The 27,199-nt window shown below is 41.1% G+C and overlaps 2 protein-coding genes across 2 annotated transcripts; both read left to right on the top strand.

Moving 5' to 3' along the window:
- The first annotated feature begins 8,952 nt into the window (after window positions 1-8,952).
- LOC131250881 (calcium-binding protein CBP-like) lies at window positions 8,953-17,996 on the top strand. The gene is made up of 5 exons (XM_058251259.1): window positions 8,953-9,424; window positions 16,295-16,341; window positions 16,441-16,616; window positions 16,911-16,929; window positions 17,673-17,996. Exons 1-5 carry the CDS (start codon window positions 8,980-8,982, stop codon window positions 17,775-17,777), a joined length of 792 nt encoding a protein of 263 aa, XP_058107242.1. The 5' UTR covers window positions 8,953-8,979; the 3' UTR covers window positions 17,778-17,996.
- Window positions 17,997-21,257: 3,261 nt separating this feature from the next.
- Window positions 21,258-25,897, top strand: LOC131250878 (protein FAR1-RELATED SEQUENCE 5-like). The gene is made up of 4 exons (XM_058251256.1): window positions 21,258-21,433; window positions 22,833-25,284; window positions 25,408-25,557; window positions 25,656-25,897. Exons 2-4 carry the CDS (start codon window positions 22,837-22,839, stop codon window positions 25,740-25,742), a joined length of 2,685 nt encoding a protein of 894 aa, XP_058107239.1. The 5' UTR covers window positions 21,258-21,433; window positions 22,833-22,836; the 3' UTR covers window positions 25,743-25,897.
- Window positions 25,898-27,199: the final 1,302 nt, after the last annotated feature.

The following is a 27,199-nucleotide window of genomic DNA, read 5'->3' as shown; positions in this document are numbered from 1 at the left end:
TCAGGAGAAAAACCGAAGCAGTGGGATTTGGCTTTATCTCAAGCGGAGTTTGCATTCAACAACATGGTGAACCGCTCGACAGGAAAATCCCCGTTCCAGGTTATTTATGGACGAGTCCCTCGCCACACACTAGACTTGGTCCCTCTGCCCAAGCTCCCAGGCATGAGCATTGCAGCGGAATATATGGCTGACAAGATCATGGGCATTCATGCGGAAATACAAACCAAACTACATGCCTCGAACGTAAAATACAAGGAGCAAGCCGACAAGCATCGGCGACAAAAAGTGTTCGAGGTGGGTGACCAAGTAATGGTCCATCTGCGCAAAGAACGATTTTCGATCAGAGCGTACAACAAGTTGAAAAATAAAAAGATTGGATCGGTACCAATCATCCGAAAGATCAATGACAACGCTTATGTTGTTGATCTTCTAGATAACATAACAATTTCACGGACTTTCAACGTCGCGGACCTGAACGAGTATCATGAACCAGAGCATGACGAGAACTCGAGGACGAGTTCTTTTGAAGTGGAGGAGACTGATGTAGAGTGGGTTGCGGACAGTTATATGGCTAAGATGGATTAGAAAAGGCCCGGTCGACAACAGAAGTGATCCGGACCATCGGACCTTAGATCGGGCGTATCTCGCAATCCGGAATGAGTTATCTGACGTAGCCCGGAATTTCGAAAAACCCCTTGATTGATGGTCGTTTCCCTGTTTTAATTTTGTTTTTACTATAAATAGTAAGTTTTAGTTTTGATATAACTCTTCATCCGTCGGGCTTTAGGAGTTGTGCCCAACGTGAAAAGAGCTTAGAATAATTAGGGGAACGGTTTGGTGAAGCCAAATAGGACACTTACTATTTTTGGCCAAAAACCTTGCGCACCAGTAGACATCACGACCGTCTATAAATAGTAAGTTTACTATTTATAGTAAGTCGCGGATTCTAGGAGTTTGAGTTGTAGTTTGATTATGATTTCTTTCCCATTGCTTGATACCCTTATTTAAAGGGTTGTGAACTCGTTTTTAATTATTCATCAATCAATTTCGAATTTATTAGAATTTATTTATATTTTCTGCTTTCTTTCCTCGTGGATTCGAGAAGTCTCTGTGAGGAGTCCAGAGAAGTTCTGTGGATTCGGAATAGTTATCCTCTTGAGGAAGACGGTGCTCGACCTCACGTCCTCCCCTGCGTCAAAGGTAGTACTCAATCCCCACCTGTATGATCCAAAATTTGAGGCAAATCCAAAGTTCAGGTGGACCACACCATAAGCAGCAATGATAATGACACCCAATAATGTTGAAGCCTTCCTAGGTGCCACCATGATGTTTATTTGCCATCCAACCAATTCATGAGATCATATAGATGTGGATGAGGAGAAAATACAAATATCAGCTTCATCCAAAACTTATGCAGCTCCTAAGAAGTTTTTAAATGTGGCCATTCAATTCCCACCATGTGGTCTACTCAAGTCTTGGATCTGCCTCATTTTTTAAATTCATAACTTAAAATGATCTGGCAAAATAGATAGATGGGGTGGATAAAATACATACATCATGGTGGCTCCACATAGCCCAACCTGCTTGGACGGATTATGGTAAGGCAGGGGGAAGACCCAATCAGTTTCTGGTTAGGTGAGGCAAAGGTATCTCACTACTTTGAAAATGGGCCTTTAACCATGGTTTTTAGCCTCAGTTCAAAAAACTGAAGCTAAAGGATGAGGCTAACGGCCCGCTACTTAGCCACAGTTGCTAGGTAACTGAGGCTAAAAGTCCTCCTTTTTGCCTGGTTATTAAGGAATCGAAGTTAAAAGTCTTGAGCCCATAAATGAGGCAGATCTAAGCCTTGAGTGGACCACACCGTAGGAAATGGTGGGGATGAAGCTACTACAGTTGAAAACCTCACATGGGCCACATAATTGTTGAATCAAGCTGATATTTATTTTTTCCCTTCTTCGAGGTCCGTCTAACCTTATGAACAGGTTAGATGGCAAATCAACATTAAAGTGGGCCATATGAAGGTTCCTGTGGTGTGGTCCACTCAAGTCTTCAATCTGCCTCTGTTGTGAGCTTGTGTTCTAAAATAGATTATTAGAATGGATGGACTGTGGGATATTATCTATATGCGGAATAGGCCCACGGATCTGTCTGTGCATGGGACATGGCGATCAGGGGTCGGATAGCTTACCTAGCTGTGACGCCGCCATGGAAGCCGGATAAGAATACCAGAATACCTGTAGAACTTAGGATCTTCCTCTCCTTCACACCCTTTCTGCAAATCAGTAGATGGGACTCGAATTTCTGCTATGGTGTAGGATTGGGGACCCAGCTCTCTTTTATAGAGTCTGTGGAGAGGGAGTTTGAAACCCATCACAACTCTCTCTCCCATGCTCCACGTTGTAGCATCCTAGTTCAACTCAAACTGCTATCTGCGTAAGACAGCTATAGCATTCCAGCGCCAGTACGCAGAGCTGCGCAGATAGACTGCGCAGCGCATCACCTGAAGTGGGGCCCACTGGTCTACTCAATCATCCAGTCCAACTGTATAACAATCCAGACCGTTGATCAGTGAGGCCCACTAAATAGAGTTCTTACATGGACAGCATGGATAAAACACATGCGTCATAGTGGGCCTTGAAGGCCCTGACCGTGCGACCCACCTCAATATATGTGCCATCCATCCGATGTGCCTATTCATTCTAGGACATGGTCTTAAAACTGAGGTAGTTCCAAGATCTTAGGCAGACCACGAAGTAGAGATTGAGCTCCTACCACTAAAAACTTCTTTGGGAGCCACAAAAGTTTGGATCAAGCTGCCTCACCTAACATGGTACACCTGACTATGCTGAAATTTTGTTACTTCTTTCGGTCCATTTGTGATAGGCACGAGCTTCCTCTGTATCCTACATCAGACATTCTACCCTACAACCGTTGTTCAAGAAAAACTAAAAGAAAGAAAAAGAATTAAGTTGTCTCAAGTTTCTGATGATAAGATCTGAAAATTCAACAACTCACACAACATACATATAGGGAAAGCCTAAAAAGTAAGGGAATTAAAGATGATGTAACGATGCAAATGATGAAATTCGAATCCAAATAATGACTAGCCTAGATCTTAGACTCGCAGCTTGACCAGCTCCAGTTGCTTGAGAAACTTGGATGCAAGCCATGACTCCAAGCGATCACAATTGGTTGCTTGGGAGATGGTGAGGGTGAATGGATGGGAGTGCACTAAGGGGTCGTTTGGCACCGTGGACTGGAGGGGGTTTCCAATCCCTAGTTGTTTGGCAGCATAAAGTAATTGGGGTTTCAAATCCAGAGGGTTTCCAATCCCCTCTTTGAGGGGGTTTGCAATCCACGGTGAGAGCTTGGATTACACCTAAAATCATTTCAATAGTTGCAGGTGTAACATGTGTCACTATACACTATCATTCTATTGGGCACACTAATGATGATCAACACTGTCTAAACATTGTCCATGTAAATCAGCACCGTCCAAACATTGTCCAGCACCGTCCAAACATTGTCCATGTAAATCAACGATTAAAAATCGTTGGTTAGTCACTCAGACATGATCTTGTGCTTGTGGCCCATCCGAGACTTGGAATTTCATCATTTTCGGGCAAAGCATATATTTTAGCAAGCTTCTCACAACTATTGTATAAAAAATTACATATCTCACTAATTAGAGATATTAAAGTTGATTTAGTAATTAAATTCAAATCCCTGTAAATATACTACCGGATAAGTACTTTTGGATTAAAGTTGATTCACACTCCAGGGTGCCAAACACACTGGGAGGATTGCAAATCCAGGGGATTTCTAATCTTGAGGGTTTCGAATCCAGGGGTTACAAATCCACGCTCCCAAACAGGCCATAAGGGAGTTGATGGCCATAAGCTTGATGATCCAAGGCTGGAAGGAAAGTTGGAGTGGGCTAAGTGGCCCAGGTGATGGTTGTTGGATTAGCATGAGTTTTTTTCAGGAATCCAGCTTGGGGAAACCATGATGGATTGGCTGGCTGCAGTGAACACCACACACAACATAAGAATCCTCTTCCAAGTGTAGAGTCCTTTATAATTCTACCATTCTACTTTCATTAACCTTCTGAATATAAAGTCTGATGGCCTTTGTTGATCAAAATTCAGTGTGAAAGCCCATTCATTTATTATGTAGGCCACAATTTATAAAGCAAATCAAAGCTAGGGGTGTCAAAGGGCCCGTTAGGGCAAAGCCAACCTCTAATCAAGCCCAGCACAATTTTTTACTCTAAGACCAAATCTAGCCTGGGCCTATGATGGGCCAAAATGTTTAGCTTGAGCCTAGCCCAGAGTTTTTACAGAGGGCCCAGCCTGTAATTTTGAAAATTTAAAAAATAAAGGAAAAGGAACCTTAATCGAAGGAATGGTGACAACAACTCCCATGGTTGAAACCTTCCTAGGGCCCACCGTGATGTTTATTTGCATCCAACCTGATCATAAGGTCATACCTAGATGAAAGGAAAAAATAAATATCAGCTTAATCCAAACTTTCTGTGGCTCCTGAGAGGTTTTCAGCGGTGGGCATTTAATCCCCATTATTTATGTGGTGTGGTCGGCTTGAGCATTTGATCTGTCTCATTTTTGGGTTCATTATCTAAAATGATTTTTCAAAATTGATGGAGAGTGTGGATAGAACACATACATCATGGTGGACAGGACCATCCGTCCCTAGCTAGGTACTGGTGAGGGTAGTACCCAATCCCCACCTGTATGATCCAGAAGCTGAGGCAGATTCAAAATCTTAGATGGACCACCGCAAGAAACAGTAGTGATTGATCATTAAATACTTCTTGCAGACTATAAAAGTTTTTTTTTTATATTTTATTTTATTATCAAGATGATATTTATTTATTTTTTCCATTCATCCATATCTATGTGACCTTATCAACAGGTTGGATGGTAAATAAACATTATGGTGGGCCTTACGAAGTTTTTAATGGTGGGCGGTCAATCACCATTATTTCCTATGATATGGTCCACTTGATATTTGGATTTGGTTTTGTTTTAGGCCAAATTCCTAAAATGTGATATGTACAAATGGATGGATAATATGGATATACAATACATACATCAGGGTCAGCCCCACTGTCAAAGCTGCACTCCGTTGGGTGAGGCAGGGCTGCACCTAATCTGCTTCCCATATTCAATGGCAAGTGTACCAGGATGGGGATTGCAGATTGAAATTCGTGCCTTACATCCGATCCTTCCATCAGTTTTGACAAGTCATTATAGGACATGATATAAAAAACGAAGCAGTTCCAAATCTCAGGTCGACCACACCATAGAAAACAATGGCTATTGACCATTAAAAATGGGATACAAAAGTTTTAGATTAAGCGTATATTTGTGTGGTCCCTTCTTCCAGGTCTTTGTAATGTATCAACAGGTTGGATGGAACATAAACATTCCAGTAGCCCCCAAAAAACTAGCCTAACCAATAATTATGTGGCCACACTATAGAAAATGAATCCAAAAACTCCAAAATCCATGTAGTGTTTTACATTGATGGTTGTTAGATTAGCCTGATTTTTAGAGCATCCAACTTTTTTTTTTTCTATTCTATGGGAATCTGAATCATCTACTTGCCATGAGTAGAAAAATCCTGTTTTCCTGCACCGTAATTGGTCCATGTCATCATCACTGACAACATCAGTGATGACATTGTTAGTATTGCTATATTAAATATAGTGTGATGATGATGTGGCCCAATTAGATTGCAACAAACAAGATTTTCCTGCTTGTGGCAAGCATAAGATCCGGATTCTTTTTATGGAAACATGCTGGATAGGTTGGATGCCATTAACATAGTAATCACATCTTATTTCACAGGGACTTTACAGGAGCATCTCTCTCATCGACACTGGATCCTACTTTTGGCCAGACTGGGTGCCCTATAACACTTTTCACCTACCAGTCTACCTCATCAGGACTGTTATGCTTTAAGAAAGGCCTGAGAGCTCACCATGATACTGTCTAGGATCTTTGATGATTGTTGTTCTGGGTTGAGCCCAGGCTCATTTCTACTTAATGGTCCAAGCTCAATCACAAATTTCAGGCCAGATCATCAAATGGGCCAGGACACTGTTACTAAATTTAAGCATTTAACATGATGGTGAATGGTCAGTGTATTCAAGTTTGGACACATTTTTTGGACCAGCTTTGACATGTCAGAATAAATGAACGGTTAAGAGAAAATGAGCATCCAATATATATGTGGCCTATCTCATGCTCTCATTCAATCATTATAGTCTTGGTCACATGATCTTTATTTATGTCTTTGTTTTTGTTGTGTGTGTGTGTGTGAAGTTGGACAGTACCAATGCAAACTTTATTAAAAAGAAAAAAATTACATGAGGAGGGGGGCAAAGAACCCGACCTCCAAAACAAACAACTTCTGTTATTTGCAAAACAAAGGCAGCAACCAAGCAAACTAGTCTTCCTATATAGATTATAGATTGACGTGTATTAAAAGTAAATCCATTGAAAAAGAAAAAAGAAAATAAATAAATAAAAAGCACACAATTCCTTGAAACAAAACCAAATGAAAAGCTATTGTTGATTTCCTCTCCGACTCTCCTCGTATTGGAGTGAATCCTTCAAATCATTGAATATTTATATTCGGGATGTGGGCAATCTTGTGACAATCTTCTCCTCCATCTCGGCAGCGTTCTTTTCAGAGTAGACAGTGTGGGACTTAATCTTTATGCGGAATAGGCCCACGGATCTGTCTGTGCATGGGATATGGCGAGCAGGGGTTTAAATAGCGTACCTAGATGAGACGCCACCACGGAAGCCGGATAAGAATACCAAAATACCAGAATTTCTGTAGAGCTTAGGATCTTTCTCTCCTTCACACCCTTTCTGCAATTCACAAGATGAGACTCGAATTTCTGCCGTGGTGTAGGATCGGAGACCCAACTCTCTTTTATAGAGTTTGTGGAGAGAGAGTTTGAAACCCATCACAACTCTCTCTCTTCTACGCTCCACATTGTAGTATCCTAGTTCAGCTCAAACTGCTATCTGCATAAGATAGCTATAGCATTCTAGCCCTAGTACGCAGAGCTGCACAGATAGACAATTGTTGATATTAAATTGTTGAAGCATGGTAAGGTGTTGCAACTCCTTCGGTAGAGACATCAACTCTAGACAATTGAAGATCACCAGAGTTTGGAAGGCTTCAAGTTGTTCCAACTCTTTTGGTAGAGACTCTAACTTTGAACAATGGAAGATGCGCAGAGTTTCGAGGGCTCTCAGTTGTCCCAACTCATTTGGTAGAGACTCCAACTGTGGACAATCATAGATCTCCAGAGTTCGGAGGACTTTGAGTTGTCCCAACTCCTCCAGTAGAGACTCCAACCATGGACAGCTCCGTATCTTCAGAGTTTGGAGAGCTTTGAGTTGTCCCAACTCCTCTGGTAGAGACTTCAACTGTCGACAATTCTTGATATCCACAGTTTGGAGGGGTTTGAGTTGTCCCAACTCCTTTGGCAGAGACTTCAACTGTGGACAATGCCAGAGTTTCACCTTAACTAGATTGGAGAACATTGGATTCCCTGTCCATTTGGGAAGCATGAAACCTTTGTAATGCCATATTTTCAACTCTTTCAAGTTTGCGTGAGGCTGAAGGCTTTTGAATACTTCCTCCATCCTCTTCACTTCATCATCCAACGGTTCACCATCTTCGTCATCGTATTGCAAGGATAGAGCACGAAGGTGCTGCTTCTCATGCAGTTCTGCCTCGCTAGCTTCATCCCCGCTCCTGACATTTTACAAGCCGGTAATTCGAAGACTACCTTGAAGATGAGGTGTCTCAATTCTCCACATTTACTTCCTTGGTCGTCGCCCCCCACAATGAACTCTGTTAGCGTCCGAATGCCAGTTAGCGTCCCTATACCCTGCGGTAAATACCTCAGATCATTTAAACCTTCGAATTCGGAAACGGATTGGCTACTCCCCCTGAGACCAGACCCGGAGCTGGTGGTCGGTGCTCTGTGGGACCATCATGATGTAGGTGTTTCATCCATTACTTTCATACATTTTTAAATATCATTTTAGGTCTTTTTCCTAAAAATTAGAGGGATATAAATCTCATGTGGACCACACCACAGGAAAACAATAGTGATTGGATATCCATCATTTAAATCCTCCTAAGGCCCAATGTACTGTTTATTTGACATCCAATCTGTTGATTAGGTCATAAATACCCAGATGAAGGGAAAAAACAAATATCAACTTGATCCAATACTTTTATGGCCCCCAAAAAGTTTTTAATGGTCTAAGTTCATTCAACACTGTTTCCTTTAATGTGGTTCACTTGAGATTGGGATATATCTAATTTTTTGTGCATTACCATAAATCGATCTAGAAAAATATATGGACGGAATGGATGAAAAATATACATCATGATGGGGCCCACAGAGCACCGACCACCAGCCATTGGCTGGTGGCAGGGGGAGTAGCCAATCCGTTTCCTCGAATTCTAGATGTCTCCGGCTAATCATTTTCCTCGTACCTCTAGGCAGTTTTCTTAGCTCATTACAGTGATTGCACTAGATCATGAACTAAATCATGCATCTTGCAGTAGACGATGCTCACATACATCATGGTGGGGCCCACAGAGCACCGACCACCAGCCATTGGCTGGTGGCAGGGTAAGTAGCCAATCCGTTTTCACACAGGCCCCCGCCCCACCTGTTGCACGTCCGGGATCTCTCGCGAGCGTTGCAAGTTGTCATGTGTGCCGCAACTAACCTCTTCACTTTATACACGCGCGAATCGATTTCGCGATTTCTTTGTCATACACGTGTCTCACGTGATGACGACATCGAGTGGCATTTTCGTAATATCTTCCGTCTTCACGTGCATTTCTAAATCCACACTTCTATAACATCCAGTGTCCGTCCGTTCAACTTCCCCCCCCCCCTCACACTCTCAGACGATGGCAGGTTACGGCTACGGTGCGCCAGGGTCGCAACCCCCTTACGGCTCGAACCCCTACGCCCCTCCCGGGCAACCCTACGCTGCCGGCCCACCGCCATACGGTGCGCCATCAGCGCCATACGCCCCACCCTACGCCCCGGGCGAGAAGCCCCCAAAGGAAGGCAAGCCCCACAAGTACGACCAAGGCGGCATGGCTCCTCCCTCCGCTTATCCTGCGCCATCTTCCTACGGCAGCCCGTTCGCCGCGCTGCTTCCGTCAACGTTCCCGCCCGGGACTGACCCGAGCCTCATAGCCTGCTTCCAGATGGCGGATCTGGACGGGAGCGGATTCATCGATGACAAGGAGCTGCAGAGGGCCCTCTCTTCTTACAATCAGAGCTTCAGCATCAGGACCGTTCATCTGCTCATGTATCTCTTCACCAACAGCAACGTTCGGAGGATCGGTGAGAGCCCCTTTCTTTGGATTTTTTCTTTTCAAATATTGATTTATTTTCCTCCAATAATCGGGGCCGAAAGGTGTTTTTGGTGGGGGAGTTAGGAATCAAGTCGGGGAAACCAATGTGCGCACGTTAGTGTGACCATCCTTTTGGGGACTATTGTATGCCGGGTGGGTACGGTTCGTTTACCAATTGCATCTATCCCCGCGAATGAGGTGATAGTCAATCGCGATTTCTAAGTTGTGGTGACTCATCCAGTGCCACGTGGTAAACATGCACGGGTGCACCTCAGTTTAAACCCTTCCGATGGTGGGCCCACGGGGGAGGGAGCATCAGTCGACAGTGGCAGTTATCAGATGATCGTTGCCGTCAAAATAGGTGACTATCAAATTGACGGTCAGGTCAATGACAAAAATCTGATGTTGATGGGCCCATGATTTCGATGGTCGGGATTGTCATTGTATGGTAAACTTAGAATCGTAGGTTTCATCCACGCGTATCCACGCGTCCATTCATGATTGGTGCGTGTTTCATGATCCGATAAGATAGGCGCGTACGTTAGCAAAACGCGGTGTTGGTGTGGGGACGGGGCTGCGTTTCTGATTCGAAGTACCACGCGGCAACATTTGAAAATGACGCAAGTACCCTTGCAAACCCCCTTTGACCCTTGATTTCTGCTGGATACTCTGGTCATTTTATTGCTGATTCATAATCATGCTAGGGAGTATCTATCTCACTTTTATTGCACAATCCCAAAATGCATTTGAAGCCATGCTTAAAAATTCGGTTGTGACGGGTCATTTTGGCCAGTGGCCCAAGCTGTACGGCCTTATCCAGAACTCAGATGGGCCACACGATGGGAACAATTTAAAATTCAACCTCCAAAATCACGTGGTGTGGACCACCTATATGGTTTTGGATCAGGCTGATTTTTAGGGTGTCCCTTCTTCATGGTGGGTGCACCTTATGGGTGGGTTGGATTGCCATAAACACACCATGGTGGGCCCCACACACAATTTGGAAATTTTCTGCCATTGGCGTCCCTAATTCAAGTGGTGCAGCCCACCATAGTTTCGGATCTGATCACCACCTGATCGATCATCCCCACTATGAACATGATCATAATCATTTCTCTATTTAATATATTAAATGTGAGTATTGCTTTAGTTGAGCTTAATTAATTAAGTACTTTAATAATTAGTGGGCCAGAAGCTGGTATCATCATATCTTACCGTTCATCAGCTGATGTGTACCCAGGCTATCTTTTTTTTTTTTGTTGTTTTTTTTAATGCAAGTGGGGCTAGTTGGCAATAATTCACCTATCTGATATAATTGACTATGGTCTTGTATTGACTAAAACACCCATACATGAACTGCATATGATGGAGCAGATGTAGACCTAGTTGGACTGGGATTACCCCTCCAGTATGGAAATTGGTACTGGTCGGTGCTAGAAAAAGCTCTGTGGGCCCCACCATAATGTATGTGTTTTATCCATGCTGTCCACCAATTTTTCCAGCCCATTTTAGGACATGATCCCAAAAATGGTGCAGATCCAAATCTCAGGTAGGCCACACCACAAGAAACAGTGGTGATTGAACGGTCACGATTAAAAATTTCCTGGGGCCTACTGTAATGTGTTTTTGCCATCCAACCTGTTGATTAGGTTCCATAGACCTGGATGAAGGGAAAACATAAATATCAGCTTGGTACAGAACTTGTGTTGCCCCCAAGAAGTTTTAAATGGTGGGTGTTTGATCATCAATGTTTCCTGTGGTGTGGTGTGCCTGAGATTTTTTTGTGCCTCATTTTTTGGTTCATGACCTAAAATGAGCTGGAAAAATGGATGGGCGGTCGATAAAACAAATACATAATGATGGGTGCCCATGGAGCTTTTCCGGCCTGACCAGTACCGACCTCGGTACTGGAGGAATCACTATGGAATCCGACTCCGAACTATTTCTAGTCAAAAAATCAGAGCAGGTTGAATCATGGTGGAGCCCATGTTGCATAACTGCCCAGGCTACGGTAGGGACTTGCACTGTGATGATTTTGATAGCTAGACACTGCATCATTTTCTATATAGATTAATACCGGGAGGGTAGCCTTTCAGAAAAGAAAATCATTTTCTATATAGATTTATATGGGGAAGGTATGGTGGAAACCATGGCAACAATAGATAGAAATGTTAGTTGCAGCGATGCTTAAAAATACGTGCCAAGACAAGCACACTGCAATTGCTGATTGTGCGTGCATGATCCGGGTCTTTCATCAGGTGGGCACTGCAGCGAATGTTCCTTTGCCCAATAAATCCACCTGGTCAACTGCCACACGTGGCACTAGTGAGCCGGCCTGCCATTTTTTAGGCTAGGAGATTGCGTTGCCTGCCAGATGAACGTTCTGGATCTGGCATGACTGTGCCTGTTTGCAGTTGTGGGGTGCTTGTTGGGTGAGAGTGCAGATGCATGGCTGCAAATAGCACTCCTCTCCCTTCGCTAAGTCTTCAATTAAAGCTGCTTTTTTATTTTTTCTAGGTCACAGTTATCAAATTGCTTCCCACTTTGAAATAATATATAAAAAGATATATATATTTTTAACTTGGTCTAAAATGTTTTGGTTAGAAAACTACATTATCATGAGAATGCCCCAAGGTGCCCAAAGCCTTTACCTTCCCTTATAATAAAAAGAAAGCTCACATTCTACTTGCCTCTTAGAAATAGTCCAAATCATCAGACGATGGGCTTGATTTGTTTGGGCCAGTGCCTGAGTGTAGGATCCGGTTGGAACGATAGATAGCAGGATGTCCTTAGTTTCATTGAGGGCACCAATTGTAGAGTCCCTCAAGAAAAGGTATCCTGATGGTGCATCTAGAGCACCACCTAGTTGGACAGTCCTAACTGTTTGTGTTCCTTTGTCTTTAGCCAAGGTTGAGCAATGCAGTTGTGGTACAGTGTCATTATACCATAATTATTCGACTCGAACCGGGGCACTGTTATATGATTCAGCTATCTAATGCAATGGGCTATGATCCATTGTTGACTTGCTGTCCAAATCATGACGTCCTGATGGAGAATTAGTCATGGGGCTAGAAATCATAGCAGGTTGAAGCAGGCTTCATATCCCATCTCTGCCTGATTACTGGTCTGTGATTGGCGACTCTTGCTAGGGATTCACTCTGGGGATGATTCAGTTAGCAAACAAGAGAACATTTTCTTACTCTTCATTTTAGTAGGTAATAGTTTATGGGTGGTAATTTGGACAGTGGTTGGAAGTGAGATAGAGAAGGGGTCTCACAAGCATGTCATGGACCTCATATGTAAAAGCTTGTGCAACATCAGCTGTTTTGGCATGATCCCCATGTGTGGTCCCCATATGTGTCCCCACTCAAGGTCTGCTTCATATTTCTGTCGGCCACATCTGGTCAAGTCTTGTACAATTTTTAATATGGTATTAGAGGTGGAACTTATGTTGACTTGCCTATTATAAAATATTATTTTATAAACTTTCATCTGTGAAATGTTGAAAATGCGGAACTTATTCTCTTTTAAAATTAAAGTTTACAGACCATCTGTATGTCATAAATTTTTGCTCTACTTCTAGAAATATTGGACGTATTTTGGCGGAACTAAAATGACCTTTTAGGTTTTAGGGGTTGGCTGAAGATGTTAGGGGTGGCAATGGGTCGGATTTGGGCCGGACCAGGCATGGCCCAAGCCTGGCCTGATACTTAATGTCCAAGGCCTGAGCCCGACCCAAGTTTTGCATGCGCCTGGTACAACTGGCCCAAGCTCCAAACCCGAAAAAATTGGCCGGGCCCGGGCCTGACTTGACCAGACGGGCCCGAAAAAATGATAAAATCCCCATTTCTCACTTGAATGTACCTAATCTATCTGCCTTTCAAAAAAAAAAAGAGTCCCTAATCTATCTGTTTATCAAGTGTGCCATACATGCAAAAAGAAATAAACACCTAGAGGATGAAATCAACAGTTTACATTCAGGATGCATGTGTTGCCCAATCAAGGATTAGATTGGCATATTTGTAATGATATAAGATTATGTACATGTGAAGTCAGGTTGGACTGGGCTGGGGTAAGATGACTTGAGCCTGGCCCATGCATGCTGGGCCTAATCCTGGCGCATGGGCCAAACTAATAGGTCCATGCCTGGTACAAAGCTGTGTCAGGCGCGTCAGGCTTGCCACCCTTAAAGAAGAGTGTCCCTTGGCTAGCACCATGTGTTGAGGCCTACTCACAACCAAGAGCAGAATAGCCGTCCCTTCAAGTCAAGAGTATCTTCTTCTTCTTTTATTTATTTACTTCTCTTTTGTTGGTCCAATGAGTCCTGCCTGCACTGGTTAAGATCTGAGTTGAGCATAAGATCTGAGAATGTACAAATACACCATATTTCATAAGAAGGCAATAGAGTCAAGTGGACTTAGTAGGATGCTTTGGCAAGTAGAATTTTCTTATGCATGCATGCACCATTCATTTCAATCAAGTCATGCATCCACGATTGGATGAAAATTCAACTGTTTGGTTAACCTAAATGTTTATCTGTTGAGTTTCAACTGTTGGCGAATTCTTCAACTGTTCATCTGATGACCAACTGATCAGACAGTTCAGGATTAGTCAGTGAGCATGATTTCTTAGACTATTAGAATGGTCCTGTTTGTTTTTGGGGCAGGACCATCTTACATTCAGACTCCTGTTGGCGGGGATAAGGCTGACATGATGATGATGATGATGATGACCATCTTACATTTGAACTCAATATTTGGAAGGTCTGGATGTACCTACATGCGTGTACATGCCACGTGTTCTAGTTGCGCATCATATTTATTCAAAACGCTAAAATTTTCTTAGGGAATCTGCTTTTATTTTGCTTTATTGGATGAGTCTCTTTACTGTCTGTTTAAAGAACTTTATGTGATGCACCTTGTATTTTATTTTCTCTCTCTCTCTCTCTCTCTCTCTCTCTCTCTCTCCCCCTAAAATTTTCTTAGGGAATCTGCTTTTATTTTGCTTTATTGGATGAGTCTCTTTACTGTCTGTTTAAAGAACTTTATGTGATGCACCTTGTATTTTACTCTCTCTCTCTCTCTCTCACACACAATGAGAGAGAGAGAGAGAGAGAGAGAGAGAGAGAGAGAGAGAGAGAGAGAGAATTCAGTATGCTAGACACTATCTCACTATTTTAACTTCAACAATTATTTCTAACAGGTTCTGGGCGGTACCATGGGTTCATCTAGATATTGGATCCTTGGATATTCTATTCTCTTTGAGGGTCCATTTGATCCATTGCGGGTCTCCGAAAGTATGACCTCAAGGCTTGAGGAAGCTATACATACATGGGGCTGAGGACTAGAGCTGGGCATCGAACCGATTCGGATCGGATTGGGTCCAACTCGATTCGGTCCGAAATCTACATAGGTTGACCTGAACTCGATCCGATCCGGGACCGAGTCCGGGACATCTAACTCGAACCGATCCGATGCACGGTTGGCTTGACCCGAACTGAATCCGACTCGATCAAGGAAACCGAGTCGGATCAGGTTGGGTACGATTCGGATCAAAATTTTTAACTGTGAAAATCATTATCCTCGTTGCTATTTTCGGTGTGGCCCATTTGAGCTTTAGATATGATTCAAATTTTTTTTTTTTCAAATGCTCTAAAATAATCACGAAAAATGGATAAACGGTATGGATATAATAAATACATCATTGTGGGGCCCATGTAATTTTGATCTCATTTGAACCGTTCGTACAACTCGGAGCTCGAGGCGCGTCTCCGCTCGCCTTTGCACGACACGTATCTACACAGCTGTGTAGTGTTGACGTGCTGTGCACGAAAGTGCAGTGACGTGCATAGTGCATTGTTGTATTGACATTAGCAAGTTCTGTGGGTCTGATCATAGGGTATGTGTTATATCCAAACCGTCCAAACCGTCCATCCATTTGGCGAGCTCGTCTTAAGGCTTGAGACGAAAAATAAGACAGATCTAACTATCAAGTGGACCACGCGAATTGTTTAACGGTGAAAATCGTTATCTTTGCTACTATTTGTGGTGTGGTCCAGATGATCTTTGGATATTATTCATTTTTTACATAATGCTCTATAATGATCTCTAAAAATATATGAACGGTGTAGATATAATAAATCCATCACTATGGGGCCCATATAACTTTGATCTCCTTTGAACCGTTCGTACAACTCGGAGCTTGAGGAGCATCAGTACTCGTCTTCGCACGACACATACCTACAGTAGTTATATAGTTGGTGTGTGGTACACCAGCAAATCCGCTTCCGTAACTCAGTGGGCTCTTTTATCGTACTGAGTAAACTCTGTTGGGGCCCACCGTGAATGCATGTGCATGTGGTTTATCCACTCCGGATCGGGTCGGATCAGTCCGGATTGACCACGATCCGAAAAACATTCAGATCTGAATGGCCCAACTCGCTTCATACCAATCCAGGCCATTGGTTCAGTTCGGATCGGGTCGGATCCACCGGATCGGATCAGACATGCCCAGCTCTACTGAGGACCATGTAATTTCCTCTTGTCCTTTCATTAGTTTTAGGGCTATCTGATTGCAGACTTGTCCTTGACTGAGTTGGGACTGGTACGAGTTGGTACCACGAGTCACCACTCCAATTCAGCCCCAACTTGGGCAAGGCAGGCCGATTTACCCCTGATTTGGGCAAGTCTGCTCTTCCCCGAACATGTCGGGACAAGTTTCCTAGTCAAAAACCATGCTAAAGGGGCCTTGCATCTGCTGTGGTTTATTATAAAGCACTATCAGTTATGCAGATTTGATTTCTGCAAAAAACAAATTCTCTTTTGAAATCTTGTAACCTTCTCTTCTCTATTCACAACAGGACCGAAGGAGTTCAGCTCTGTGTTTGACAGCCTTCAGAACTGGCGGGTAAAGACTCATGAATCATGAACCTGTTTGTTTATGCTCAGGCTAACAGCAGTGTTGATTTATTTATTTTAAATGTGCATTTGTGGAACATGATTTCAGGGGATCTTCGAGAGGTTTGATAGGGATAGGAGCGGGAAGATTGATGCCTCAGAGCTACGAGAAGCTCTTCTGAGCCTTGGATTTTCAGTTTCTCCAGTCATCTTGGATTTACTTGTCACCAAATTCGATAAGAGCGGGGGCAAAAATAAGGCAATCGAATATGATAATTTCATTGAGTATGATCCTTCTCATACCGCACTTAATTTCGCTGCTTGAGCATTCCGTTGGGCATTGGAAAACAATTACTTACACCCAGTTTTTTAGATTCATTCATCAAATTTTCTATTTTCATGATAAAATAGTACTTTTGGATAGCATTCTACTACCATACGTAGAAACTGTGTATAGTTTTTTTTTTTTTTCAAACAGTATCAATGTTAAGCAGCAGCTTCATATGTTTCTGTTTTTTTTTTTTTTTTCCTTAAATAATTTTCATTGACCCCTTCTTTTATTTGGTGGCTCTTATTCAGGTGCTGCCTAACTGTTAAGGTGAGTCTGGTTCTTATCTTCCTTTTTTTATTGTTCCCTTCCACCCCACCCCCCCCCCCCCCCTTTTTTTTGTGAAATGATCGTGTGCATTAGTGTGGTCTAGATCCCACCCACTAGTTGCTGGTAGGAATCTTACCACACATTTGAAAGTGGGCCTCTGAAACTTTGCGTTTTTGAAATGGTTGTGAGATTCATGCCAGACATCTCTTATTACCGGAAGATAAATGTATGCACTGACTCGATTCTCACCGGGACACCCAATCATCAATCCAGATGGTGCATTAAATAGTAGTATTTGGAGCAAGCTATGGTGCAAGGTTCATCCTGATCAGATTGATCTCCCAACCCTTTGAATGAGGCCAATATGTTACAACCGTCTGTTTTTTATGAGCCCTAGATTGCATGTTTGGAATAATCAGACCAAAGTGCTACTTTGGAATCATAGGCAATACAAAGCGAGAACTACTAAATAGATGTTTCAAGAAGATGATTGGACTTATTCTTTACTCAATCTTGACTGTCCATTTTCCATGCTCTATATGAATGTTCAGGATCATCTGATTGGCATGATTTTTGCACCATGGTTGTCCCTATGCGAATGAATGGACTGCCCAAAATTGACAATTGGCTGTCTCATGTGTCATTTAAGAACCTTAGGGATGTTCCTAACCTCCACATGGAGGTGGGGATATTAACGTTCCCCCTTATACATGGATCTAAAAGCTGTGGTTATTTGAGTGCAGGGGCTGACAGAGAAGTTCAAGGAAAGGGACACGGCGTACTCAGGCTCAGCAATGTTCTCCTATGAAGCTTTCATGTTGACCGTTTTGCCCTTCCTCATTGCTTAGAAATCTCTCCCCCTTTTTCCTTGCTTCGTTGTATGAAGTTAGATGTGGTTTCCGTGTGCTTTGGATTTGTTATAGTGGAACTAGAGACCCTGCGTGTTTCTCTCCACTCTTTTTTTTTTAAAAAATCTAAAACGTGTACTTGTAATATTAGGGTGTGTTTGGACGTGCCTTGAATTGCAATACAAATAATGCAATCTAGTCAAATATCATTCCCCTTCATTTTGAATTACGTTGATGGTTTTAACTGCAAAATACAAATTGACCATGGACAACGACGGTGCTTGTGGGTGGTTAGTTCGGTCTAATAGCTGGTGCAGTGTGTGATGGAAAGAAAATGTGCTACAATTTCGGCCATTCCTACCTTAGCATGAATAATGCTAAACAAAGGTGATTGCAATCTGATTATTTCTTCTTTATTGAAGAAGTTTTGTAATTCAACTCAATAGGAGCGCCCTTCCAGGTTTGCATTGGAAAGACACAGCAACTTGGCATGGGAAAGGCATGGAATGTATACTCCTCGTTGGGCACTCCACCTGATTGTGAAAAATCCACCCCGTCCATACATTTTGCCAAAGTCATATTAGAACATGAGCCCAAAACCGAGGCAGATCAAAAACTTGACAGGAAACGGTGGGATTGAACACCCACCGTTTAAACATATGTGAGACTATAAATGGATTATGCTAACATCTTATGATTACATTTCATACCAGTGGGAATGACCTTATGACCTTATGAACAGTTTGGATGGCATATAAACATCACGGTGGATGCCAGGAAGGTTACAACGGTAGACATTTCCCTCCCCCACCTTTTCACCTTTTCCTGTCGTGTGGCCCACTTGAGTCTTGTATCTTCCTCGGTTTTGGGCGCATGCCCTAACATGAGCTGGAAAAAAGGGGCGAACGGGGTGGGTTTCTCACAAACATCACATTAGGACCCACCTAGCTTCCGACCGCAGGAACTTCCAGTCCCCCATATATCATCTATATGGTGGGCCCCACTTGATCTCAGCTCCATTGCCTTGCACATGTTCCATGTTGGCATGTGTTGATCTCTGGAAGAGTATTGTGTTGCTAAGCACATACGGACCTCTATGATCAACCATCCGATTCATTCATCAGATGGGTCCACCATGTATATGACCTGGCCCAAAAATAGGATCGCCGCCACCGCATCAGATGGGCTACATGAGTTCACATCCAGCGTCCTCATGTGGGCCACATGATGCATATTCTGATATTTTTGGCCAGACCATTTACACAACGGGCCGCACCTGATGCGGACAGCTCACTGACTCATCTGGTTGGATCTATGGTCCGGGCCTATTCAAAATTTTGATTTTGCTCAGCCCGTGCCATGCAATCTTTCCTGATAACATCACACTCGTACATGACATCTGCAACGGTGGGCCCCGCCATGAATATTACAGTTCTCGAACATCAGGTTGATCCATTCACTAGGTGGGCCACGCCTATATGTTGAATCAGACCGACAGTTTTCCATTGATTACAGTGACGTGGCCTATCTGATGAACGAATCAACCTGATTTGTGTTCCAGTCAATCATCAGGGTGGAGCCTGACTGTTTTGATGGCATGGATGTCCCACACAAGTGGCACTTTAGATCATCAGTTCTCTCTGAGAAAACCACTTAGGCCGGTTGGACTCCCATCCACATGCAACCCGTCGTGGCACGTTTAGGTATTGGGCCCACATCCAATCTATGGGTTGTTAGACATCCAAACCCAGCCCAAAATAGACTGGACTCAGACCGAGCTGGGCCTGTCTAGCCCATCCAATTTGAACTCTTAACTCTAACATTTCGTTTGCTACTATGAAATGGTTTTAAGACATGTACGAGTCGACTCGATACAACGAGTTACTCAGATGAGTCACAACTTGACTCAGACCCGACAAGTTTGGCCGAGTCGACTGAGTCATTTAAACATGACTATATCCAAGTAACATACATATTCACAAAAATGGAATAAAGACAACATGAATACAAATACTAGGTAGTTTAACGGCAATACAGAAAAGCAGGCCCAGGCCCAGCCCATATCAAGGCCCATGAACATTTTCAGCACTTATCTTCATCAAAAGCCGAAGCTAATACACCATGCTTATGGTGTATAGTAGAAAACATGTATGCCCTTCATTGGTTGAACTGACCTTGCATTTTGTTTAAATCCCTGTAAAAAAAGAAAAAAGAAAAAAAGGAAAAAAAAAAAAAACATCATTAGATGAGTAAATAAAATAGGAGAATGTGACCGAACTACCCCATGTGGGGCCATGGTTCAGTACTCTGAATGTGTTGGTGTAAAGGATCCGGGCGCGGATTGGGTACTACCCCCACCAGGACCTACCTAGAGAGGGACTGTCATGTCAGGCCCTCTGTGGGGCCCACTGTAATCTATCTGTTTTATCCATGCCTTCTATCTATTTTGAGATATCATTTTAGGGCATGAGTCCAAAAAAGAGACAGATCAAGGGCTCAAGTGGACCACACCGCATGGAGCAGTGGGACTGAACTCTCACCATCGAAAACTTCTTAGGGCCCACCATGATGTTTATTTTCAATCCAACCTGTTAATAAGGTGACATAGATCTTTGTGAAGTGAATAAATAAATATCAGGTTGATCCATTTACATATGCACACCGTACATGTGCATCTATGCATATTGAACAAAGGATGTTTGGAAATCAAAAAAAGGAAAGACAATCAACCATGGAAAGGCAAGAAAATGAACAGCTATGATCTTTGAATCCAAAAGATTTTTGTTGGAGCACTCTTCATCAACACCGGTCTACCTCATTAGGATTGTTAATGTTTCAATAAAGAGCCTGCCGCTGAGCCAGGCTCATTTGTACTTAATGGTCCAGGCTCAATCATGAATTTCAGGCCAGATCATCAAATGGGCCAGGACTCTGTTACTAAATTTAAGTGTTTAACATGACCGTGAATGCTCAATGCATTCAAGTTTGAAAAGATTTTTTGAACCAGCTTTGACAAAATCCGAATAAATGAACGGTTAAGAGAAAATGAGCATCCAATATATATGTGGCCCATCTCATGCTCTAATATAACTGACCTTTAAGAAAAGACAACTATATAGTCTTGGTCACATGATCTCTATTCATGTCTTTGTTTTGTGTGTGTGTGTGTGTGTGTGAAGTTGGACAGTACCAAAACAAGCTTTATTAATTAAAGAGTCCGGATCCTCTGCCTCCCGCAATATCATTGGTCCAGCTCGACACAGCTGCCACGTAGGACCAGCAAATCTGTTTCCGTTTCATATTAAAAAAAAAAAAAAAAAAGAAAAGAAAATCTCTCAGCCGTCTTCCCTAACGGCAACGGCACCACGAGAAAATCTCTCCGCCGTCTTCCCTAACGGCAACGGTACCATGAACGGCAGTTTCCATTTCCGGTTCGCAGAGATTTCTTCTCCCCTCGTTTCTAATTTCAAGTTCTTTCCGTTCACGGATGGATTTTATCAAAGCGGAAGAAAAAGAGGGGTTTTTTCTTTTGAAGATCGGAGGCCCTCTTTCCCCAATCTCTCACAATCCCTCTTGCCCATTTTCCCTCGGGCAGCCGATAGCCGATTTCTGCTATTTCTTCTATTCATCCATCGAAGATCCACCCCACCTCACAGGTATTTTAATTTTTTTTACATAATTTTTTACAGATTATCTATTTATTTATGTTTTCCTCCATTAAAAATCCTTTTTTTTTCAAGGCTATTTTCTGTGATCTGCAATGGACCCACTGAATGAATGGTTCAGATACCAGATTTTTAAATGAGGAACATTGGATGCTGTTTTTGAATTGCCTGTATGCATGTAGACTAATAGGAGATTTTCAGGATTATTCAGATTTACTTACAGATAGAAGTGTCCTGAATAATCACTCCTACCATCAAATTTTAACAAATTCAATGAAAAATATCATGCAATTGCAAGCCACTGCCTCTCGTGGTAGACAGCCTGAAAATGAGTTGAGCACTCCTCTCCCTCCAATATTAGTGGACATGAATCTAAAAGATCCATATCGAAATGGGTAATTGAAATTTGTATATTGAATGGTCAGGATCTTCCAAGCCCATTTTGAGGAGCATTAGACAAATAATCTGGATCACCAAACAAGGGGACCCACAAGTATCTAAATAAAAGCATTAGGACCACCAGTCCCATTTATTTTTTTTATACATGCAGCCCAGCAGATTCCTGAAACAGTGTTTTTGACCCATCTACACAGGAAGCTTACTTGATGACAATACATGTTTATGGTCAAGCACAATGCCAAATCCCCATGTAATAAACATCCCTAACTACATATCTCCTACAGCTAAAAGTACAAATCTAGAAGTTCTTGGTCGGAGCCTATGGATTTTGAATTCTTCCAGCGGGCCAATTCAAAATTTTGATTTTGCCTAGCTTAAACCCAGCCTATTAACATCCCTATGAGTAACAAACTTGCATGGTTATGTATCTATTTAGAAATTGGAAAATATTTTAGATCTTGAATTAAATCAAAGAGAAACATTAATACTTTATATGAGTGATATAAAAGTAATTAACATTGAGCTGAGTTATGAGTCCTTGATTCTAACAATCAAAATTCTATAGGAAAATCCACAACTGGCCCATATGCATAACGTACGACAATTGCTGAGTTCGACCACAGTTAAACTTAATTAACTTGCTGAAATAATACCATAGAAACATTAAGCTAGTTAAAAGACTTGAAAGTTTTTAGCATACAGTAATCAGAATTTACATACGGGACCCATGATAACAGTTGATTTCTTTGCAACCCCCTTGTGGACATGGATACCTTAAAAAAGATAACCGAAAAAATATCCTCAGATTTGGCCTTAGTTTTAGCTACAAGATATTGACATTTCCACCATTGTTAGTTTTGATGTTATTTTGCCACTATACAATAATTTGCAGTTAGAACTAAAAATTAATATGCCATGTGTATGCATAAATTGATTAGATTATTGTTGTAAAGTAGGTCATTTATTTTTAAACACTATTTTTGCCTTTCAGGTCAATGGAAAGTACTATTTTCTTCAAATCATGTACACCACGTGAGGTGGAGGACTCGTCTCAATCACAACCTCATATAGACATTGAATCAGAAAATGATATAAATGAATTAAGAAGCTCTAATGTATATACGAGTGATTCAGGCATAGATGAAAATGCATCTAATTTGAAAATTGGTGATGAATTTGAAACAGAGAAAGATGCATATAAGTTTTACAATAGTTATGGACGGAAAGTTGGTTTTAGTGTTCGGATTGATACTAGAACTATAGACCGTAAGACGAGAGTAGTGAAAATGAGAAAATTCGTCTGCTCTAGAGAAGGTAAACGACCATCTGATAAACGTGACATAAATGTGAAGCAACACCGCGATGAAACAAGAACAGGTTGTAAGGCATACATGACAATTAAGTTGGGAGTTAACGGTAAATATCAAATTACCAATTTTAATAGTGATCATAATCATATACTTGCATCTCCAGAAGAATCACATTTACTAAGATCACAACGAAAACTTTCTGTAGCTCAAGTAATGGTAGCTGATGACTGCGACAGATCTGGTATAAAGCCAAAAGCAACATTTGATTTAATGAGCAGACAAGCTGGTGGTCGACAATATGTTGGACATAATATGGTAGATTTCAAGAATTACTTACGGACGAAAAGGATGAATGCAATGAAACAATTCGATGCTGAGGGTTTACTGCAATTTTTCAAAACAAAGCAAGTTGAAGATCCAAAGTTCTTTTACTCCATTCAAATTGATTCTGAAGATCGTATTACCAATATTTTTTGGGCAGATGGAAGAATGATTTTAGATTACGATCTTTTTGGAGATGTGATTTGTTTTGACACGACGTATAGAACAAATGAGTATGGACGACCATTTGCACCATTTCTTGGTGTTAATCATCATAGACAAACAGTTTTTTTTGGGGCTGCACTTCTATATGATGAAACCATTGATTCTTTCAGATGGTTGTTTAAAACTTTTTGTGATGCAATGTCTGGAAAAATGCCTCAAACCATTCTCACAGATCAGGATAAGGCGATGTCAAGTGCGATTAAAATGGAATTAACAAGAACAGTTCACCGTATTTGTGTTTGGCATATGTTTCAAAATGCGTGCAAACACCTAAGTCATTTATTTAATTCTTCTGAATCTTTTGGCAATGATTTTAGTAAATGTGTCTATGATTTTGATGATGAGGGTGAATTCCACCATGCATGGGAAACAATGATTCAGAAATATGATCTTACAAATAATACATGGTTGCAACAATTATTCAATGAAAAAGAGAAGTGGGCATTAGTGTATGGAAAAAAAGTATTTTGTGCTGATATGAAAAGCACACAACGTTGCGAAAGTTTGAACAAGGATTTGAAGAGATACTTACATCCAGGGCAAAATATTCTCAGATTTTTTGAACATTTCGAACGATTGGTGGATGATAGAAGGAACGCTGAATTAGAAGCAAATTTCAAAATGACTCAAAGTTCACCCACTGTGTTGTTTCCTATTAATATTTTGGAGCATGCAGCTAGTGTCTACACGACAACCATTTTTAAATTATTCCAGTCTGAGTATACCAACAGTCTTGGTCAAACTGTTGAAAAACTAGAAGAGTCTGGGATGGTGATTAAATACCAAGTACGTGAAAGTAAAAAGCATAGACTCCACATCGTTACTGTGAACTCAACAGATGAGTTTTTTGAATGCAGTTGCAGAAAGTTTGAATTTATGGGTATTTTATGTTCCCATATATTAAAAGCAACAAATCATACCCTCACAAGACTGCCATCGAAATACATCTTAAAGAGGTGGACCAGAGAAGCTGCTTCATATTCCTTTCCGTCGGTTGTTAGAGGATGTGGCTTGGATGGAGACTCTAAGAAACTACGTTCTCATCGTTATAACAGCTTGATTTCCAACTTTGTTAAGTTGTCATCAATGGGTTGTGAAAGTGAAGAGTCATTTCAATGTGTTACTAAATATTCTGAGTTGATGCATCAGGAATTGCAAAAAATATTTAGAGAAAAAGCAAAATTAAAAGGACCATCATCCATTGAAGATTGTTGCAATAATAATGAGAGTTATAGACAGGATGATTGTGTAATTTTAAATGTTGACAATGCACAGTTGAAAGACAAAATCATTGAAATAAAAAAAGAAGCTCATGAAACAAGAATGGGGAATCTCAATGACTTTAACAAAGAAGATCCTGGAATTAAAAGAAAAGGAGCTGAAATTGTTGAAGGTAAAGAAGAAGCTTATAAAATCAAGAGAAAGGAGCAATGTCGTGGTAGACCTAGATTTAAGAATTGTTTGGAAAAGGAAAAAACAAAGAAACGCCAAAAGAAAGTGCAGAAAAGTGAACCAACGCTATACCCTACTATTGAAGATCTCAGAGATGCGTCAAATCCAATCCATCATCATACATGTCTCACACAGGTACGTTGTTACCATCTTGATTTAATATGTAGAAATTTAAATATTTTCAAATCAATGGAAAAAATTAATTGTTAAATTTATATTTATTTGTGAATTTGATTTTCATGTTGTTACTTGTATCAGGGATACAATGGTGTTTGTTTGGATCCCGTGACTACTTACTTTCAATCAGGGTTATCTCATTCCGTCGTTCAACCACATCAAGCCGTCCAGGGCCATCTCCAACCCTCGATTCACTTTCCTAATAATTTAAGTTTCACTCAATTACTTAAGGTACGAAATTGCATTTATGAACAATTTAAATAATGCATATTAATTCTCTTATATTTTTTTTGATACTAACTTGGATTCATGGAATGATTAATATGCAGAATACTACAAATTACGCAGCATTCCAACATCCTGTCGCAGGTTGTAGTAGTTCAATAATTGGAAAAGAAGGACAACAATCCTCGTGACTTATGAATGTTCTACGACAAATTTATTATCTAAATGTCATTGATTTTCTACTCCTACTATCACAAATGTTTGCTTGTATAGACAGTAGATTACAAATTCTAGGCACATTTGTTCTTCTCGTTATTTTTTGTAGGTGGCTGTTACTTTTTCCTTACATTTGTAGTTTCTGTGGATGGTATGCATTTTTAACATAAATAACGAGTTCAAAAATTAGATGATTAAACTATGGGTGCTTTATTCTTTTTGTTATTTATTTTAAACTAGCTCATGAAATTTGTTCTCTAGACGACACTCCATTGTTCTCTAGTATATATAGCACATGGACTGCATAAAACCTAATCTGGGATCCTAATCTTTTGATGTACATATCTGTAGAGAAATGTGTTGTTAGCGGCTTACTGTTTATAGTGGCATTCCAATTGTTTATGATATTTTGTGGGTTTTGCCTCTTGTTGGGCTGGTGATGATGAGATGGGCTTATGGTTTTGAAGAGTTGAATGTGACTGAGATTTCATATGTGGAAGCTTATGGTGTTTCCATCAGGCTGTTGATGGTGGGCCCCAGTCTTCTTCAAGGAGCTGCTGCAAACGGAGCTGTTATAGTGTATTTTGATATTTAGATTTTTTTAGCAATAGTATTTTGGTGAACTCTTTTTTTTCCCTTTATCCATCCCATGGATTGTTGATACTGGTTTTTTTTTTTTGGTGTGTGATATTTGCTAACGGCATCAATTTCAGATAGTCATGAAGTATTTGGTGTATATTATTCCATTGTGCCGTAGATAGGTATTTATTTATCGAATACTTGAAATTCTAGGAAGTTTTATGGTGTATCTCCATGCTTAAAAAGCTGTTATAAACTTCTGATCTGATTTTAGCAGTTGTCATCTTAAATGCATGGATTTTGCCATCTTGCCAATGCCATTTAATTTAATTTAATTAATTAATTTATTTATTTTAAATCTTTGCATATTTATGGAAGGAGCATTGAATTTTTGCTATCTCATCGATTGTTGATTCTATTTACATATTGGATTTGGAAAATTATCAATATTATCATGTCCTGTGCATTGGAATGTGCCTGTTGAGCCTGTATCAAATTGGACACTGTTGGGTCTACAGTATGCTGTGGGTTCGCCACAAATCATTAAGTGTTGATGACCTGCCATACTGTACATGCATGTCTATCCAGATCATCCAAACCATGTGCCCTGCTTGAATGGATCATAGCCTGAAGATCGCACTGACCAGATGATGCTCATGGTCTGCCTTTGCCAGTTGAATTTGGACTAATGCCCTTTTTCGTTTTAATCTTTTGCTTGGGCTGTGAATTCGATGTTAGGATCATCTGATATTTTTGGCTATGATCATCCACAAATGGGGCCCATTATTTGAACAGTCTAGATTGGCATGCGTGTATGCCATGTGTGCAGTGAATGCGTTGTTGCAACTTGGTG

The sequence above is a fragment of the Magnolia sinica genome, chromosome 7, assembly GCF_029962835.1.
Source record: "Magnolia sinica isolate HGM2019 chromosome 7, MsV1, whole genome shotgun sequence".
In the NCBI taxonomy this organism is placed as follows: Eukaryota; Viridiplantae; Streptophyta; class Magnoliopsida; order Magnoliales; family Magnoliaceae; genus Magnolia; species Magnolia sinica.
This window is presented reverse-complemented; position numbering and strand designations above follow the sequence as displayed.

Coding starts and splice junctions, on each gene's coding strand:
- LOC131250881 (XM_058251259.1), top strand. CDS start 8,980: ATGGCAGGTTACGGCTACGGTGCGCCAGGGTCGCAACCCCCTTACGGC. Junction 9,425..16,294: donor CAGCAACGTTCGGAGGATCG/GTGAGAGCCCCT, acceptor TATTCACAACAG/GACCGAAGGAGTTCAGCTCT. Junction 16,342..16,440: donor ACAGCCTTCAGAACTGGCGG/GTAAAGACTCAT, acceptor ACATGATTTCAG/GGGATCTTCGAGAGGTTTGA.
- LOC131250878 (XM_058251256.1), top strand. CDS start 22,837: ATGGAAAGTACTATTTTCTTCAAATCATGTACACCACGTGAGGTGGAG. Junction 25,285..25,407: donor ATCATACATGTCTCACACAG/GTACGTTGTTAC, acceptor TACTTGTATCAG/GGATACAATGGTGTTTGTTT. Junction 25,558..25,655: donor GTTTCACTCAATTACTTAAG/GTACGAAATTGC, acceptor ATTAATATGCAG/AATACTACAAATTACGCAGC.